General features: G+C 39.4%; 1 protein-coding gene across 1 annotated transcript in view; it reads left to right on the top strand.

Annotated features, from left to right (window-relative positions):
* Positions 1–396: 396 nt before the first annotated feature.
* TLCD4 (TLC domain containing 4) overlaps positions 397–20,956 on the top strand; it is a 32,509-nt gene continuing 11,949 nt past the window's right edge. The window contains exons 1-4 of the mRNA XM_077825169.1: positions 397–551; positions 12,067–12,156; positions 16,268–16,326; positions 17,574–17,668. Of these exons, the coding sequence (XP_077681295.1) occupies positions 397–551; positions 12,067–12,156; positions 16,268–16,326; positions 17,574–17,668 (399 nt within the window). The remainder of the gene's footprint in view (positions 552–12,066; positions 12,157–16,267; positions 16,327–17,573; positions 17,669–20,956) is intronic.

The raw sequence follows: 20,956 nt of genomic DNA, 5'->3' as shown, positions 1-20,956 counted from the left end.
CTTCTATTGAAGTCAAATGGTTAAATCCCTGAGAATGGTTCTGAAATAATAGTTTCATCACTGGAGCCTTTGTCTGCAATGTCTGTCTAGAAAATATCTAAGAATGTCCAAAACATTGTTTGCACTTCTTCCCCACCTCTCCTCCCCTTTCCCCTCTGTGTTCAGTCTGCACCTTTCACTATTTAATAGGGCAACTCAAATGGCTGCTTAATATATCACTGTTTTACATCTGAAGGTTATTGTGTTCTGTGTAGCACTATATTTTATTTTTGTTTCTACTTAAAATACTATCTTGGAGGCTGAAAATTCTTTTTGCAGCTACTTAAACAAAATAGTTTAATCAATGTCTGGACTGAGACAATAATTCTGCCATTCCAATTAACAGGCTGAAGAATAATGGCTACCTTCAACACACTGATTACTGGCATTGCTGTTGCCAGTTTTACCATATTTCAGCTTCTGTTCCATGTTCTAAGTTCTTGGGCATCAACAAGAATAACTCCTGCTTTTAATAATCTCAGCCAAAAAAGGAAGATTGAATGGAATTCAAGGTAAAGTGTTTAAAACAAAATACAAATGATGAATTGATTCAGAAATTTAGCAGTTTTTAAGCTCCCAAATATATAACCTCATATAACTGAGGATGTAAAAAGTATGGAAATACATGTTAAACCAAAAATTTCTATAGCACCTGACAGATTCTGAATTCAGGATTCTGGGTTTGTTTGAACAGATGACATTACAAATGCTCCTGTAGATCATAAATGCCTTTTAAAAGAATACAGGATGAAGTTTGAATTAAAAGTTTAAAAAGCAATGAAAGGCTAAAGTGAGAAGCAATATTTAATGAATTTAGAATGTTTCTTCATTGTAACGCAGTTTAGAAAAGGGAAGAGACTAGAAGGTCCTTTTTTTTCTTTCCTCCCTGCATCTCCCAAAACATATGAGAAGATCTAAGCAAAATTTCCTCCAGTTTACTGTAAATGCTGGATTACATCTGGCTTTAAGGAGTTCAAAGAAGGAATGTGTATGTAAGAGGTCATCTTTCTTTGAATAGTGTCCATCTTATGGGTGCTCTGCTTCACGTGCATGTAACCCTTCTGCCGGTCAGTGTTGGCAGCAACAAGGGCCAGGTTTAGTATCTAGGGGTTCCTTTTTTAAATAACACAATGCAAAACAGGCTTGAGCCCCACCCAGGGACCTGGGACAATTACATACCACCCCCCCCGGGCACCTCTAAGAGGCAATACTTTCCCTGTCGCAAGCACAGAGTCTGAGTGTAGCAAAAGCCTTTTAATAAAGGAGGAAAACAATGTTCATTATGTTGGGGAAACACCACAAACAGGATTCATAACACAAACCATGTGCAAAAGACCCACCCCCAAGTAAGTTTGACAGTGTCCTTTTCCCCTCAGGGTCTTAGGTCCAGCGACCCAAAAGTCACCCCACCCACAGTTTCTGTCCTTGGTCAGTGCAGCTCCAGAGTTCAGAAGCTCATCAGCAGAGTTCACCTCCCAGCCTGGGTGGAAGTAGGGGGAGGTATGGGGGCATCTTACATGCTCCACTCCTTGGGTCGACAGCCAATTGCCACACCTCTCCATGGGATTCTGCTGCAGTCTTCACTACCAGCTGCCCTGCTGGCTGCTCACCAATATGTCTTCAGCCCCCTCCCCTCACACTTAACAGCTAAAATCACTGGGAGCTATGTTGGTAGAGGAGCCTCAGTACTGGTGCACTCAACCACTAGTTCAAAGTAGGTCTAATGTTTATACCTAGGTATCAGTAATTTCAGCTCTGCAGCATGTAACAAGACTCCTTATGGAGTCAAAATTAGCTCTGTTACACAGTGGAGAGAGGAGGGGGTCAAAGTGGTGTTTGGGGCCCACACTACCAGGTACAAATACCTATCGCCAGCCTCTCTCAATTCACTGGGCTTTGGAACCCATGTCCCTTGCCTAGCAAGTGCTACTTAGTTGAGGGCGAGTCCCTCCACCATAAAATGCCAAGTACAGTTCTACTATCCTTGATTCACATAACCAGGATAACAACACTTTATTACTCCTGCCCCTATAACAAAGACTGAGAATCGCACAGCAGCCAAAGTGACCATTTGAGCAAGCAGTCCCATCATGCTAGGCAGAGTGGGTGTGCCCAGGCAAACGAGATCAGCCCCTGAAGTCCTTTTCTGCAGCTCACCACCAGATGTCAGGATAGAGCTCATTCTGACTCTGCTTACATGCACATATGCCTTCGATTGGAAATTTCCATTTGACTTGTCAATGCACCCTACATGGCCTCATGCTCCACACTGAGGCTACATCAAGCTGGACAGGTGAATCACCCTTAGTTCCTTTTCATCCACCTTAGCCTGAGATGGAGCTCTAGCATGTCCACCTTGAGTGTGCCTAATTTATTAAAATTTTATTGTCTTAACTTAGTATAGCTGTCTAGTTTAGTTTTTACATTTTTTTTCTCCTTCCTTTCAGGAGGTTTGCTTTCCTGGGGAGGGCATGTCCACCTCTTTTTAAATGGTGCCTCACTTGTCAGTAGTCCATCCCGGCTAGCAATGACCACTCCAAGTGTGTTTACTGCCTGGAAGACTTGTATGTCCCACTGGAGCATAACTTCTGTTTCACCCTTAAATTCAGGGTGAGGAAGAACTGGAAGATCAAGCTGAGGCTTATGATGGCATGTTCTCTTTTCTCTGCTTCAGAGGCAGGTCAGGAGACTTCCCCCTCTAGTACATCAGTCTCCAGACACATCCAGTGTCCTGTCAACCTCAGTTCATCACTCCCCCAGAAAAGGGAAGGCTTCTGAGACCTCCAGAAGCCCCAGGAAGAGGAACTCCAACTCACCTTGCAGGGAGTCTCTTCCTAAAAGATCTCGATCTCCCACTGGGTCAATGGTCTCAGGATCATCAACCTCTCTGCCCAGTACCATTCAGGCTACCCTGGCAGTACCAGTGGAGCCAGGAAACTCCATAGCTCTTCTAAGAGCAAACTCAGCTCCAAGCAAGCTTTAGTACCATCTGGGCATGTCAGAGATGGCAAGGAGAGACATTCCTCCAGCTGTACTACTGTACACAACCCTACCTCCTGTACTGCCCCATGACAGGTCCCTTGGTATACTGTAAGTTGAAGCATCTGCCTCTGTGTCCTTGTCAGAGCAATCCAAACCCTTGGTACTGTCCACTTAAAGAGCGATCATCACATTGGTACCAATGCTTTATTTGGTACCTCAAAAAGTTAGGTACTTGAAGGAGTTGATTGTAGCAGAGGAACAGGAGTTGCTGCTGATCATGGGCACCAAATGCCTTTTGGCACCGAGACCTGCTTGGTCACCAGACATTCAGCTGTCACCAGTACTGCCTGACTCCTTGCACCATTTTCAGCTGGGGCTCTTCCTCCTCATAGTTCAATGGAAGATGAAGGGGGACCTCCAATGAGTCCAGTCAGCCTCTCCTATTTCGGTGTAGGGCTCTCCCACCCACCTTCATAGGAACCCATTCCATGTTAGTCATAGAGACAAGGAGGAAGCCTGGGAAGGTCACTCCAAATGGTGGGGACAATCCTGGATGCCACCTCCTCTCCCATATGGAGCCCCACAATGGCCATATTGGGATCCCTGGGCTGCCTGCAGACAGCAATTTTATGGGGCTCTGAGCCTAGCGCACTGGGATGATAGGGAGACACAATCTTTACCACCTCAAACCATTCCCGAGCAGGAAAAGACAGAACACAAAGCTAGGACAGATAAGGAGACCACCCCTCAAAAGTACCATGAGAACGGCTATACTGGGTCAGTCCAAAGGTCAGTATCCTGTCTTCCAACAGTGGCCAATGCCAGGTGCTTCAGAGGGAATGAACAGAAGAGGTAATCATCAAGTGATCTGTTCCCCTTTCCTAGCTTCTGGCAAACAGAGGTCAGGGACATCATCCCCAGTCCATCCTGGCTAATAGCCATGGATGGACCTATCCTCCATGAATTTATCTAGTTCCTTTTTGAACACTGTTATAGTCTTGGCCTTCACTACATTCTCTGGCCAGGAGATCCACAGGTTGACTGTACATTGTGTGAAGAAATATATCCTTTTGTTTGTTTTGAACCTGCTGCCTATTAATTTCATTTGGTGATCTCTAGTTCTTGTGTAATGAGAAGAGTAAATAACACTTTCTTATTTACTTTCTCCACACCAGTCATGATTTTATAGATCTCTATCATATCCCCCCCTTAGTCGTTTCTTTTCCAAGCTGAAAAGTCCCAGTCTTATTAATCTCTCCTCATATCGAAGTTGTCCTATAACCCTAATTTTTGTTGTCCTTTTCTCAGTCTTTTCCAATTCCAATACATCTTTTCTGAGAAGGGGTGACCACAACCACATCTGCAAGTGGTATTCAAGATGTGGGCATACCATGGATTTATATAGAGACAATAGATATTTTCTGTTTTATTATCAATCCTTTTCTTAATTATTACCAACATTCTGGTCACTTTTTTGACTGCTGCTGCACATTGAGCAGATGTTTTCAGAGAACTACCCACAATGACTCAAAGATCTTTCTTGAGTGGTTACAGCTAATTTAGACCTCATCATTTTATATGTATACTTGAGATTGTTTTCCAATGTGCATTACTTTGCATTTTTTAACACTGAATTTCATCTGCCATTTTGTTGCCTAGTCACCCAGTTTTGTGAGATCTCTTTATAACTCTTCAGTCTACTCAAGATAGTTAAGTCCAAAGCAGTCTTGTGTCACTGGCAAATTTTGCCACCTTACTGTTTACCCCTTTTTCCAGATAATTTATGAATATGTTGAATAGGACTGGTCCCAGTATAGACCCCTGGGGGACAACACTATTTACCTCTCTCCATTCTGAAAACTGACCATTTATTCCTGCCCTTTTGTTTCTTACCTTTTAATCAGCACTCACCAGATGAAGTGGTAATGCCCTCTCCTCCATCAATGGCTGATGAATTTAGACATTCCAAGATGTCATTTAAATGACTGGCAGACTCCCTTCAGATACTACTAGTCTGAATTTTTTTCTTTTGATATCCTCTTCACAATTCCTGTTCTTCAATACTGGTCCTCCAAGGTACACAATTTTTTCCCCCATGTGTTCTGGTTTTTTGCCTCAGAGTTTGATCTTGTCTTCTAGTTGCCATAATTTTTCTCTTCACCATGGTGTTCTTCAGTCTGACTTTTCTGCTTTCCTGATCTACCTTGTCAATTATTTATAATCCTTCTTGGTCAATATTGTATGAGAATCTAAGGTTATGCATTATCCTAAAACGTAATGTGACTCCTCCTGTTTCATCTCTCAGTACTACACTAATTAATGCTTCCAGTAACAAGGTGAACAAAACTGATTATAGTGTGTATCCTTGCCTCACTCCTATGGTTGTCCTGATCCACTCTGCTTCGTGTCTACCCTTACTGCACTCATCAACTTGCTGTAGAAGTTTTCTTTGAGATGCCATGTATTCTCATAAGTTGCCATAACTGTTTCTGCCAAGTGCTGTCAAAAGCCTGTTTTGAAGTCTATACAGTTGTTAGCACACAACCAAACCTGTTACATGTACCTCTTATATCTATCATATCACAAATAACAGATATACTGTACATTGTCCTGGTCTAAATCTGGCCTGCAAGTGCCATTTCCACACACCTATTTGATCTCTGCAATATCTTGGTGAATGCTTTTACCAGCACAGTTGATAAGCTGAGTCCTCTGTAGTTCTTGCATTCACTTTTTTTTAATAGATTGGTACTACTGTCGCTTCCCCCATTCACTCGGCCCTTGTTCTTGTTTGTAAATCTTGTTGAATAGCTTGTGCATTGCCTTTACCAAGTGTTCCTTGGTTGCAGCAGCTTTTGGTTATGTTGTTGCTTCCCTGGCTCCTTTTTTCTTTGCAACTTTCCATTGGGATCCTTACTTCTAAGGATTCCAGCATTTGCTCTCCCTCATTTGTGCTGGGAAGCTTGTTCAGGACCATTTCATCTTCTGTGTTCTAGACATTGTATGTCTCCAAAATATTTTTTCATGGTTTGTTCTTTGCTTGTTAATCCTCAATTATGTCTCCACACTTCTTTTACCACTGACCTCTGCAGTTCATATGTCTTACACAGTTCTTATCTTGCAATACAACCCTTGTGTTGCATTTCTTTGTGTAGTCTTCTGCTTCTTTACACTGTTCGCTTATCCAGTTGTTCCTATCAGTCTTTGCTTCCTGTTTTATGTCTAGTCAGCCTATTGTACTGAGCTTTTAAACTCTCCATCCTCCTTTTTATTCTCCTTCAGCTTCCTACACTTGTCACTCATTTGCAGCATCTAATCCATTTTCCACCTTTTTTCTTCATTTTGGCCTTGTAGCCCAACATTTGTTCAGCCACTCTTGTAATCCCATTTTTTTTACTGTTCCATGTCTCTTCAATGTTCATTTATTCTTTCACCAGATGTATGATGATTTTCTGCATGGCTCTTCTGTATCCTTTCCTCATACCTGTCTTTCAATTTGTCCACATCATAGATCTTAGTTCTTGGCACTTTTTTCATCCCAATTGATGCCAGCACTAACTTATGATCAACTGCAAATGATCTGCACAACAATTGTTTTCCATCTGTGATTCACAAGTACAAAGTCCATCATGTTCTTTAATTACTTATCGGGTGATTGTTACACTGTCTGGAGTGGCTCACAGCCATGAGTGCCAACCTCAGGGCAGACTTTCAAGAAACAGGGCAAAGGCCCCAAATTGGGAGAAATCTATAATTGGATTTCACCAATCCAGTAACACATGTGAACTCCTAAAGCACTATAACCACCTTACAGAGTCAATGTCTCCTTGGGCCTTCCAGTCTATCTTGCCACCCAGGCAAGAAGGCCTTAGTGATAGTTGGTTGCTGTAAACCAAAGATCACAAAATATTCAGGTTTCTCACAGTCCAGTCAATTTGTTCTTTATATCTCATCAAAGACAACACTTGTAGCCAATCTTGTAATAAACTAAGCGTTTATTAACCTTGTAATAACTCATTTCTTTTTAGTCAAGAACAAAAGAACGGGCATACTGGATCAGACCAAAGGTTCATCTAGCCCCGTATCTGGTCTTCTGACAGTGGCCAATGCCAGGTGCCCCAGAGGGAATGAACAGAACAGGCAATCATCAAGTGATCCATCCCCTGTTGCTCATTCCCAGCTTCTGGCAAACAGGCTATGGACACCATCCCTACACATCCTGGCTAATAGCTATTCATGGACCATCCTCCATGAATTTATCTAGTTCCTTTTTGAACCCTAGTCTAATCTTGGCCTTGACAACATCCTTTGGCAAGGAGTTCCACAGGTTAACTGTGCATTGTGATATACTTTTTGTTTTAAACCTGCTGCCTATTTAATTTTATTTGGTGATCCCTAGTTCATGTGGTTTGAGCATTGGCCTGCTAAACCCAGGGTTGTGAGTTCAATCCTTGAGGGGGCCATTTAGGGATGGGGCAAAAATTGGGGATTGGTCCTGCTTTGAGCAGGAGGTTGGACTAGATGACCTCCTCAGGTCCCTTCCAACCCTGATATTCTATGTGTTTACTCCTTCTCATAACACTTCCAAGTAAACGTCTATAAACAAATGAGTTACAGACTATGGTTCCAAAAGGTGGCAGAGTTGTAGTAATCTGTCCACTCAGAAGGCCTTTTAGGTTGACCATGGAGATCTGTTTGTTTCATAGCTCTCGCCCTGTCATAGTCCAAACAGCAAAAGAGGAGGATTTCTTGTCAGCTGTTCTTCTTCTTCCAGAATTCATGTTGATGGGAGGAGCCCTTTTGCTTTTAGCCTCTTCATGGGTGTCACGGGGCAATTAACAAAGTCTTTGTATTGTGGTATCCCACAATTGCCACTTGATGAGCAGGAGATGATCCCTCCTAACAGATTCAGTTTCAGAGAAAACTTTTAAAAAGTTTGATAAAGCAAAAACTTAATTACCTTCTACCTAGTAATCTGCTATAAGTGAGACTAATTCATGCAGCAATTTACAAGTGTTTCATAAACACTAAACATTGTTACAAGTTTAATACCCATTTTAAACATACTAAAGCACAGGTGAAACAGACTAGTTTCCAGCAATTAATTTTGTCAGGGCACAGCTGAGGCCTAAAGCCTTGGCAAGAGCTGGCACCTGGTTTGCCAGTGTCAGTGATGTCCATGTCCACATCCTCTGCAGCTTGCTTTGTTGAAATAGCATGTTTGTTATCACCAGGTTGTTGCTTACGCAGAGATATAGGGCTTATCTACACTTACAGCACTGCTCCAGTGCATCTGGTGAAGGTTTTATATGCAAAAAGGAGACCCCTCCCTCAGTTGCATAATAAACCACCTCCACAAAGAGGCAGTAGCTATGCCAGCAGGAGAAGCTCTCCCCTCTGCATAGCACTGTCCACACCAGTGCTTATGTCAGTTAACTTATGTTGCTTGAGGAGGTGGTTTAGTCACACCCCTGAGTGACCTAAATTATTCTGACATAAGATGTGGTGTAGACATAGCCTTAGAAGTCTTTCTCCTTTTGTTTTCTTCATCTGTTCCAAATCTGGTTACTGCTCCAGCCCAGGAATTCCAGTCTGCTTTTACTTTGGCATGAATGTCTCCCATCACCAATAACAGAGCTTGTCTTGAAACATCTTGTATTGTTTTCAGCAGATCATTATAAAATTAATCAATTTCTCCTTGGGCACTACTGAGGTCAGCACATATTTGTACTATTGTAACTGTACCAAGTTTGATTCCAAATCTCACCTTCAATATATGAGAAGATATTGGATTAAATGCCATAAGACCCTTCCTTGTCTTTGGCTTTAGCACAATTCAGCTCTGTCCTGGTATCCACCATCTTCTCTTCCCAATGTCAATATCCTATGTTTATCATGGTAGAATTCTCCTTTGCATTCTCATCTCTTTTGGCATAGCTGATGTTTTCCCACTCGTATCTTTTTCAACTTGTGCATCAAGTTCTCCAGCCTGATATACTGTTCGTATGTTCCAATAAATATATTTCCTTGAAGTTCAGCACATAATTTCCTGTTTTGAATATTAAGTTTGTATTTATTCCAATTACACAGTTTTCACCCCCGCCTCAGTTTCTGGCACTTGCTTGTCTGGGCAATGACTGAGCCAGCATACGTTTTCTTTCTTCCTTCCATTCTTCATTTAGTTTCTATGGTCCAAAAGTCACCAAGACTCCTTGGTTTTGTGGTTGACCAGAGTATTGTAAGGCATCTGCAACACTGCTTTACGCTATCGACTATCCTGCTCCAGTGCCGTTTCCATGAATGCTATTCTTTGAAAGTGTTTAGCTTGAGTTAAGTGGTACTCTAAGCTCAAGGTGGCTGGTCTATTGGGGAGTATGGATTGAAGCTTTAGTGCCGTTGATGCTCAATCAGTTGCTTATCTCATCGCTCTGTACTGCTAATCCAATTACTCTGCACGGTTTGAGTTTTTCCTAGTGCGGTTGCTTTCACCCAAGCTAGGTTAGCATGGGTGCAGTCACTTGAGTGTACTAATTTGAGCTAACTGATGTGGTGTAGATAAGCCATTAGAATTCAGAGGACTTAATAGATCAGATGTTTGGCCTTCATTTGGATTGTGTATTCCAATCACTTGGAATTATGCTTCATTGCAGTAACTGCTTCTGCAATTCTTAGATGTGAAGACAAAATTTGTACTGCATCACAGTTATTGTTTAAAATTTTAATCTGTCATTCATATAATCTGATTCTTATTGGTTGTGGTGGTGATTCAGTTGCAAAAAATCTTAATATTGATACTTTGCATAGTATTATTTTACTATAGTATTCCTTTACATTTTTAAAGTGTATATATTCAGAATGTGGGATTTGACAGTGGTTTCAAGGCATATATTAAACTTGATCTACATTTGTAAGTAAATGTAAGGAGTTGTACTTTTCCTCCCCCCTTCCCTGTGGAGGACCTCTGTGTATAGATAAGGAGGAAGCCTGCAGTTTCTGTACCAGTAGTGTATCTTAAAAGTTAAGTGCTAAAATGTGAACTTTGGATGCTACTCTGAAACTCTGGATAAAACAGCCATTCTTAAAAGAAACTGATTCTAAAGTAAAGATCTGTACTCTAGATCTGTACAAATTATCTAACACTTACCACTTTCAGTACTGACCACTCCAAAAATCCTGAGCAGAAACCCCATGGGATTGTCTTAAAAATCACAATGTATTTAAAGGGAGAAAAAAAGAAACCTTTTGGGTTTTTTTAATATCTGCCTTCTAGTTTATGAGCTTTCAGGGTATTCTCAGATTACATTTTCTATCTAAACATGAAGATTAGAAACTTTTTTTAACATAAAAACTGAGGTTCTCCTATAATCACTTGACTCCAGGAGGTGGACCTTTATTAAAGCATCAGTTTTTTTTAGATTTTCAATAAAATCACAAGAGTGGGCAACTCTGTGCATTTGTCCAAAAAACCTATTGCAGTAAATACACTTGTGCTATACAGCTATATTTAACTGTTCTGAAGATTAATTAAAAGACTATATTCTATCCATTTGGTAGAACATTCCATTAAAAGCAATTGCTGAAAGCAGCACAGTAACACAAATTAAAGTGGAAACCATCCAGACCTCTCTTATTGGAGATTTACAGTATAATCCATTGGGATTGGAAAGAATGGCTTTTGTAACGAGGGAGAGTAAGAAACTAATTTTGGGGAAAGGCTTGAGAGGAACAAGTAGTTTTCCATTTAAATCCTGCAGAGACGTGTTTGGGACTCTGATAATGTTTATATATATTGAAAATTTGATTTTTTTCCAAATTATTAGTATTTTAAATGCAGAAGGCAAATATAGGGTTCCCTTTGCCTCCTTGCACGTGTGCATTGCATTATATAGCCTTAATTGTCTAATGTCTGACACTTTAGACTTGACTGACATAATTTTGAAATTTCATGTCTGAAATATTTGTTACAGTAAACACAATTTTTGCACCTTGCTTTTCCTTTTGCACTAAAATTTTAAAAAAGGTAGGGGTGAGTGCTAATTTGAGAGACGATGGTGTCCCCTGTGTCTGACTGGGCAGTGTCTTAAAGCCACAACTGGATAAACAATGATTAGTTTGCACATTTCCCAAATTTTGGATCTATGCACCCCTTATTATGCTGTCTTCTATGAAATATATCCAACTTGAAATTCGCAGGCATTTGGCCTAGCATAGATGCTGCCAGACCCCCTTCCAAAGCCATCTTTAATGCAGGAGAGGGAATATGTTGGGTTTAGGAATCTTGCTGAAGATGAAGCTGTGTGTCAAAATAAGCATGATCATTTATACTATAGCTGCTATTCCCTCAGCACACCTATGATGCTCATATTTGTGTATTGCAGTCTTGCTGTCTTGTACTACTAAATTTTGTTCTGTGAGACCTAGAAGCTGGGTCATATGCACAAGACTGTCCCTCTCTGAAGCTGTCAGTGCTAGAGTTCCTGTTTAATCTCCAGCCCTCTCCACCTACCTTTTTCTTTTTTTTAAAAAAAAAAAGAAAAAAAAAAAGGCGGTGGGGGGGGGGGAGGGGAAAGCATTCCAGCTGTTAAATTTAGTGCTTACAAACAGAAATCTGCTAACATAGCATATATGGACCAGTTTGAATTCAGTATAAAGTACAAGACGTCTTTTGGTCCATTTAACAAGTTGATCACTACTGGAAGAATGAATTTAAAGAGCTTAATCATGAGTTTGCTTTTTCAGATAAGTGTCAATGAATAGGACAGCTATCAAGGTATGTTAAAACATAAAATTAACTACTTTGTCATTATAAAAAAAAAAAAAAAAAAATTCCTGCTTCCCATGTATACTTTTGCTGTCTGTATTAAAAACTAGTCAATCCATGAGCTGATAGATATAATATAAAAATGAAATGTCTTTATAATTCAAGAACTTCTGTATGTCCATTTAGAATTTCCTTGGAAATATACCATCTGGCACTTAAGATAGTATATTCTAAATTGTGGTATCGTTCAGAATGGTAATCACAAATGTAATTCTTTTTTTCAGGACAGTATCCACATTCCATGCCTTGGTGGTTGGTGCTTTTTGTGTATATATCTTGTTGTATGATGAAGCTGTTAATGCTGACCATGTCTGGTAAGACAAGTTATATCAAACTGACTTTTTAAGAATGACTTTTTTCTTTGTTCCCATTTCCCCACATCTTTGTCTCACAATGTTGCTATCATGTTAGAGTATTAACTAGCCAAATTATCACTCAGTTTCTCTTAAAATGTAGAAGGCCATTTTAGGTCTGTCCTGACTATCTCTGATAAAATCCAAAATATTTTGCCAATTAAAATGCCATTATAAGTCTACTGTATAACTGTTTCTACAACTTAGTATAAACAGACACACTTCTCAGGACTTAACTGAATTTCAATCTCCAATTTTAATGCACTGTTCTGAAAATACAACCCTAAACAGTCAAAAAGGTGACTGAAGATTTAATATCATTATTTGCATCTATTTACTATTTTGCTTGTAAAGTGAAACAGCGAAATTATAAAAATTTTATTAAAGCTAATGTTAAAAAAAAGAAATATATAATAGATTGGGGAAAGTGTCTGTACATCTGGATATAGTGCTTAGATTATCCACAAATATAAAGTTAGTTTTAAATGTCATATGATACATAGCGTACATAATCAGCAATAACCCAAATTTAGGTAAATAGATTTAACACAGTTTAGATATTAGAATCTGAATACTCTGGTACATCACTCATGAAAAGCTGTACAGAGATTTGGTTGTGGAAAGCAAAATATATCAATGAGTGGAGATTGTCCCTTAGTAATTGAAAATTAGGTTGGTTGCACCCTCAAAATGGGGTGTGTGGGGGGGGGGGGGGGGAGATTATGACCAAAAATTAGATTAGATGAGATGGGTGGGGATTTTTTTGGTTTCTTTAGTATAACCAAGACACTATAACAGTTTTTCTTCAGCTCCCCATCCCCTCCGAAAAAATTTTTGTCAATAGGTACAACAGAGGTACTCTCTCTAATAAATGCTGCTGCTGCTCCTCCTTCACTGATTTTTTCCAGTAGTTCCTCTAACTAGAAGATCTTTCTGCGTTACAACTTAAAAACTCAAAAGAAAATAAGTTTACTGGTTTTGGTCCTTGGCGTTTGTCCTTTTTTCCCACCCACAACAGACTTTTGCAGTATAATACAGGATTTTGTTTGAGTTGATTCATGAGATTGAAGCTGTTACCCTTTATTGGGACTGACTTTTCCCTTTCTTTAAATATAAGAGATACTGTTGATTTTACCTGTATAATTAAACTTTTTATTTTTTTTAAAGCTTTAACTCTTCTTTCCACCATAACTTTATTTTAAACTGAATCACAACATGGGAATCTGACTAAACTCAAATGCAAAAAATATTTCATCTGGTTTTAAAAACAGAACAAATGTTTGCATTTGATATTGTTCAGTTTACAGATCAGTAATAGAATGCAATATGGTCTAGTCTACTGAACAGGACTGGATGCTATGAAGTTAGGAGTTCTAATCACAACTTTGCAACTGACTTGACGTGTGGCTTTGGGAATATTCTTTTTAATGCTATTTTGTTTTTCATTCCTAAGAATAGGATAATGCTTTCACTATTTCCTCACAGGGATATTATAATTGTTTAGGGTTCTGTCCTGCAAGATTCTAAGCTCCCTTGATTTCTATTGGTTCCATATTAGTAGGTTCCCCTCCCCCCCTTCTTAATACCATTTGACTTTATAGACTACTTAGGTATTGTTTAAGGTTATGAAAATGAGGGAGAAGTCGGAGGTTGTGAGAATAGGAGAGATAAATTGGTGGGGGGAGGAGAAAGGTATGCTTCAGGTCATAAGTAAATCACTAGCTGACAGGAATTAATATGAAACTTCACCAACGAGCACTGTCCACTATGGAAGCTTTTTTTAGAATCGAAAGACCACTGGTCTGATGTGATATGGCAATTTCGTGTTTCAGTGAAGAAAAAGGAAGAACTGCAGCTCAGTCTAGCCCACTCCAGGCAGGTGGCTCTGTGGGAATGGTGCATGGCACACCAAATTTATCATATAGCTCCTCACTTTGCAGACAAAGACAACATACTGGCAGATCAGTTGACAGACTTTCATGATCAGCACAGGTGGTCACTTGGGAACTCTCTATAGAGTGACATCCCTTCCCCATGGGAGTACCTGGAGATGGACCTATCTGCAACAAGATGTAACACCAATTGTCCGAGGTATTGCTCCAGAGAAGGAATGGACAACCGGTCCATCTCTGATTCATTTCCTGTAGACTAGGGAGTAGGTTTCCTCCTCTCTGTCCCTCAGCCCCAAATTCTTCTAATTCAAGGTTCTCATGAATATTCAAACAAGAGAAAGCTAAAGTTACTTTGGCCTGTGTGAGACAACGGCTGTTGTGGGATCTACTGCAACGATCATAAACAGTTTATCTGTCTCTCCTTGGAATTACGGGCCCAGCCTAGAGGTCAGATTTGCCATCCAGGCCTCCATGGGGCAGAATAGTATTTTGACAGATATAGAATAGTTCTGTTCTGAGTAAAAAGCACAGGAATTCTGTTTAAACTCCAGGAAACATCGACTTTTATGATCGTAAGTGGAAATGGTTCTCTTTGTGGGCAACTAACAGTCAACCTAGGTTTAGTTCCTATTCATATGGGAGCATCTCATTAATCTGAAATGCTTGAGACTCTCCATATCATTGATAAAAATACATCTCGCAGCCATGTCTGCTCACTATAGCTTAGTTGAACAAAATACTGTATTTAGTCATGATAAATTAAAAAGATTCTGAAGGGTTTAATGAACATCTATCATCCCTATCAATCCATAAACTTGCCAGTATTTTTTTCCAAGGCTACATTCTAGGTAAACTCCATACCTTGGATGCTAACAGAACATTAGCCTTTTATGACCGGCAGAAAATTGCCAAGACTATTTGTCTCTTATGGGGAAAGAGTGAAGTTTGGGCAGTCACATCCCAACACCTTTCTACATGGGTTGGACTCTGTATTGAAGAGTGTTTTAAATGCACCTTTTCCAAAAGACCCTAGAGTGCACTCTGAGAACAAAGCTGCATCTGTACAGCTTTTACTTAGTCTCAATTCATACTTCATAAAACATTTCTTACATGTGGCATCTAGATCAGATGCACAATTTGGTAAAGCAGTTTACAATATTTTTAATGAGACCTCATTGGATCACTGTATAGAATGAAGAATACTGCTTGCCAGACTCCTTTGAGTGGCCTTGGCACATTCCCACTCCTAGAACAAATGAAGATTAGTCACCTGTAACCAGAGCTCCTGGAGATGGATTCTGCATAATGACACTCGCTTCCCACCTTTTTCCTCTGAGTCCTAATTACAACTTTGGACTTGAGGTGGTAAAAACTGAGGTGGTTGGCACACCATGTATGCTTTTATGGCTTTGCCCTTTGAGGAGCCATGAGGAGAGGGGCAGGGCGCACGGAGTGCAGCGGTGGGCACTGCTGTTTAGAAGTTTCCATCAGTCCAAGTTACAATTTCAGCACTTCTCAAAAGTGAGACACTGTGCTGAGATCCTCTTAAATAGCTTGGTTACAGGAGAGTAATTTTCATGTTCCCTTGCACTTAGCTGTCAACATGGTATCTTATGATTAGGTTTTTTTAAAAATCACTTCTCACTCAACTGGTACTTATCATCCCAAACTACATTTGCTAAAATTAGAGCAGGATCAGAGGCATAAAAGGGGGTGTTTCCTGGTCAGCACCTTTGCTGACATTATTACTGGCTCTAGGCATCAGCAAAGCAAGCATGTGCTTGAGGCGGCACAATTCCAGAGGCGGCATTCCTGCCACCTCCCTTTTTTTGCTTGGGCAGTTGTGCTCTTGGAGCTTGGGGCAGCAAAAAACCTAGAGCCGGCCCTGGTGTTGACAAGCACTCTGTATTAGCTGACCTTTGTTCATCTCCTCAGTATGCCGGGGGACTTATTGAGTTTCAGCTCCATTCCCTTGCTGCTGGCCTCCCTGGGCAGCAGATGTGTTCTGTCTTTGGAATCAGTCTTCTCCTCTCCCTCTCACCCGAATTCCCATGATGCTACATAGCTGGATCAAGCATGAGTGGCCTGGGGGGAGGGGAATGGTTTGTGATATTTGTATGTCCTATGCAAATTTAACTTTTTATTATAAAGGCTGAAACTGTACATTTTTATGTTTACAGGGGTGACCCTTCAATTGTGAAACTGAATATTGCTATTACCACAGGCTACCTCATTTCTGGTAACTATACGTTGTCTATCACTTACAAAGATACATCTAAATATTATTCTGAAGATGTGATGAGCTTCTATAAACAATATAGGTTCCAGTGTAGCTTTTAAAGCTACTGCTGTGTTTGTGAGCTGTGGTACAGTGTCTGGAGGTAACCTGCTAGTGGAGGAGAGAGATGGAAATACTGCCTTATTAGGTGCTGAAGGAACACCCAACAGTAGTGTGGCTACTACTGCATGCTTTAAGATGGTCCAGTGAACACCCTTAATACTCAGCTTTGGTCCTCCAGACAATGCAGAAGGAATGGGAGTTGTGACCCCAACCCCTTTTGGGATGTCTACTGCTGCTGGCAGTTTTAACATCCTCACTCTCCCCTGTGCCCATAGAGTGCAAGCTGCAAGTTTTTTGCAATCCCAACAAAGCTGGGGGAAACAGCTGCATACTTACTCCTCTCCCCATTGTCCCTGTCTTCCTATATATTTTTAAGCCAGAGTCTGATCCTATGTGAAAGAGGTTGAAAATATCTTTAATTTCATCTGATGTGGCTGTCATCCTTACTTACAGTTGTACTTTCACTCAATTATTTGTTCTTAAATAATCTGACATAGGTTATCATTATCTTTTGTGATCACTGGTGGACTATGACTAAATGAAATCAACAAATCAAAGAGCTAATGTTTTTAGCATTAGGGGTCCCTGCCTTGCTAATATCTGCTGCTCCACCATTCCCATAGTGGACCTAGTCATATTCTGGCAGTGTCCTCAAGCCCCTTTTTCTCTCTGGGTTTCTTGATACAATTACTGTGGGCTCATGAGTCCTCTTCCAGACCAGGACCTATAACTGGGGGGTCCCTGGATCTACTCTTGCTCACAGTGTACCTCCTGTGGCCAGGCAGCTCCCTTCCATAGGAAATATAAAGATTTATGAACATTTTTTTTGAAGAGCTAAAGTATTTTAACCAGTGATTAGGCCTAATTTTTCCTTTCACATTTAATGTCCATCTGAAGTGCAGGGTGATTTGGGGGGTGGAATACAGAAGTCTTGAGCTTGAAATGCTCTAGTCAAAGACAATTCAGATTATTTTTCTTTTTTGTGGGTTCAGTTGGACACCATTTGTCATGCAAAATATATGCATAGCTCAGATAACCAAAAAGGGGTTTTCCTTTTAGATTGCTGTAATATTGAAAGCTTTAAAGAGAACTATTATAGTCCTTAAGTAGCTTACGTTGTAGTAATGGGTTTTTTTCCCTTACAGATTTGTTTCTTATTACTTACTATTGGAAGGCAATTGGTGATAAATTTTTTGTAATTCATCACTTGGCAGCTCTGTATGCCTACTACTTTGTACTGGTGAGTGCCATATTTTCCAATATCCTAACAACCAGACAAGATTGGGAATAGTGACTAAGGGTGAATTTCACTGCTCTGAATTTAGGCTGTTTGGTGTCTCAACAGCATTGCCCCAAGAAACTCCACTTTTTGTATTTCTACATACAAGCAAGGGTAGGTATGTCTACACTGCAGCTGGAAGTGTGCTTTCCAGCCAGGCTGGAAAACATGCACTAGCTATACTTGAGCTAGCATATTAAAAATAGCAGTATGTGAATGGTGGTTTAGACTAGGCACCCAAGTACAAACCTGCCTGACCCCTCTTCTCATGGGTATGGACTTGTGTTGCTAGCCATGCTGCTGTGGCCACACAGCTATTTTTAGGACACTAGCTTGAGCAGAGCTAGTGTTTGTCTATCCACGCTGGGAAATACACTCCCAGCAGCTGCATAGGCATTCCTAAACATACACAGACATGCTTACTTTAAGACTTTAAATCCCACAGCATAATCATCTGAGATCCTAAAATCCATTAATTAGACTTTCACTGGTGGCTTCTGCATTCATGTCCAGAACTTTATTATACTCTTAGCTATTAAGAGATGTTAGAGGTAAGTCAAACAGCATGGATTTAGCAAAACTGGGAAGTAATAAGTGCCTCTAAAACTCCAAAGCTGGTGGACTCTAATACTGGGTTCAATAGCTCAAGGAGGTTGATCCCAATTTGGCTTCTGAAATTGGGTTTATTATGTAAGTTGTTTAAAAGTCAATAGACTAATATTAGAGCTGTATTGAGCTATGTAATGGTAGCATACATTTGTTCTGGGTGGTGGTTTTTTCTATCCATATTTGCAATTTCAGTAAATTGCGTTACAATGACTTAACACTGAGAAATACTTTATAGGATATTTTTTGGCCACCGGTTAAAGCTTTGAGTTAGTTGACCCAGTATGTGTTTTGAACTGAACATTTTCTCTTTCACAGATTAAATTGCTGTATATGCTGTTAAAACTCTTTTTACAAAGTTAAGACTGACTTGATTTCTAATGCAAGATACTTTCTCTACAGTTTATTGCTTGTCAGTACAAAAATATGCTCTGTGTTAAAGGGCTGTAGCTTAAGAAGAACATTTCAATGTCACCCTCCCACTCCCAAAACTCAAATGTCTTCAGTTTAAAACGTGACTGAGTCAGCAAAACATGGAACTTTAAACTTATGGGTAGTTGCTTTGATGTGCTTAAGTATCTTGCTGAATCAGGATCTTAACACAATCAGGTTTTTTTAGAATTCTTTTCAATCTTAAAACTTTCCATGAATGTCAGCAATTAAGACGACTTTTCAAAAAGCTTTTTTCTACATATGACCTAGTTTGGAATTATTCAGACTTTATTTTGCAATGAGCTAATGACTTTTGTTAATTGTGTGGTGTTTACAAATTATTGCAATAAATTTTTATGCGGTACTACATAGTGGCTGTGGGGGAGCTACCTTGAGCTATCAACTGATATCTAATACATAAGAGTTTATTTCCTGTTCCTTGGTGGGGGAAGGGTCTTTAATGTCTTTAGTTTAAACATACAGTGTATAGAATATATTTAAAGGATATAGTTGCAGCAAGAGTATATGGCTGCTTACATCAAGAAAAGCTGCAAAATTCAGAGTAAATGCTGAAAGTCTGCACTTAACCAGCACTATTTATCTAGGTATTACAGCACATATTGCCTGTAAAAACCTACTATTCAAAAGCCTTGTAATTTTTATTTTATCTTTCAGCTTTACAATGATTAAATCTCAGGAAAATATCAGCTTGCTGTCTGATCTAATACCTCCTCCCTTTGTAGGAGTTTTGACCCTGACTTGAATGGGATTGGGATCAAGTCCATAGCTGGTCACACAGAATGTACTACGCATCACTTGCATGCACAAGAGAGGTTTGACTCTGCCAGAAGTTATCTCTGGCAGAGCACTTACCCTCAAAGTGCTTTTATAAATAACAAATTCTCACAACACCTTTTGTCAAGGTAAATTCTAATGGTTTTGTTTAATATGAACGACAATACTTACATATTTACAATTCTCCTACCAAATAATACGTTTAACTATAAAGCTCGCAGTTTGTTTAGCATCTGCCTGCTCATTAACACTTTTTTTTTTTTTTGGGTCATAAACTTCCTACTGGAGAATAGCAGTAAAATAACTTTTACTGAGATTCATTTTGAATAGCTCTGGAGATATAGATTTATAATCTATAACTCTTTTAAAACAGCAACTGGGATTTTTTAAACTCTAAAAATTCAACTTTAGAGTATACTGAATGTAGTTTTAAAAAAATTTTACGTAGCTATCTAATCTATCCCAGTACAGTCAGCAAAATGCTATACAGGTGCCCAGGTGAAGTATTTCATAAAGGAAATGATTATTTGTATGAAATGTCAGTATGAATGCTGAAACTTCCTTACTATTGTTTGTTTCAAAGAGACCTTTATAAAATTTTAATTTAGGAGTTGTAATAACCTCAATCTCCTTTTTTCATATTGTACTGATTATTTTTAAGTTTCTAAACTGTTTGCTAGTGTGTACCAGCATTGTCCTTTCGTATACCTTCTTATGAAAGACTCTAATTTTATGTCAAGAATATATTGTAATTTGATAAAATGAATGAAAGAAACATCAATGCTCTTGTATTGCTTACTTAGCTCTTTTGTAAGCTACAGATGAAGCGCTACACAAGAGTTAAGTATCATTTCCCCCATTTTACAGATGGGGAAACCGAGGCACAGAGCAGCAAAGTGACTTGCTCAAAGTCACCCCCTAGGCCAGTGGCAGTTCCAGAAGTAGAACCCAAGTCTCCAGAGTTAGTCTAGTGCTCTATCCACTAGGCATCACTGCCCATCATAAAGTTTGAAACAAATATCTGTTTAAAATGAAGTACTTCTACACACTTTCAAAGAAATCCACATAACATACAATGATGCATACACATTTTAATCTTCCAAATCATGACTAACAGTGAGTTTCATTTTATTATAGGCTTATTGCTGCCTAAAAGTGTAGATGATAGTTATATTGAGGATAGGGTGGGAGATTGCATCTGCACTTCATTGTTGCTGTGTACTGCTCTCTCCATGTTTATTTACTGATACCTAAATACTAGGTATAAAACTGGTGTCAGTTAATACTTTAAGTTGTAAATTTTGTAACTGGACATCTGACTTTAATCATCCTCAGAAGTACTAAATATTTTAAGTTAATGGCAGGTTTAATATAAAATATTTGACTTTTCAATGATCACTACTGTGTGGGGTTGTT

The sequence above is a fragment of the Eretmochelys imbricata genome, chromosome 8 (assembly GCF_965152235.1).
Source record: "Eretmochelys imbricata isolate rEreImb1 chromosome 8, rEreImb1.hap1, whole genome shotgun sequence".
Lineage (NCBI taxonomy): Eukaryota > Metazoa > Chordata > Testudines > Cheloniidae > Eretmochelys > Eretmochelys imbricata.
This window is presented reverse-complemented; position numbering and strand designations above follow the sequence as displayed.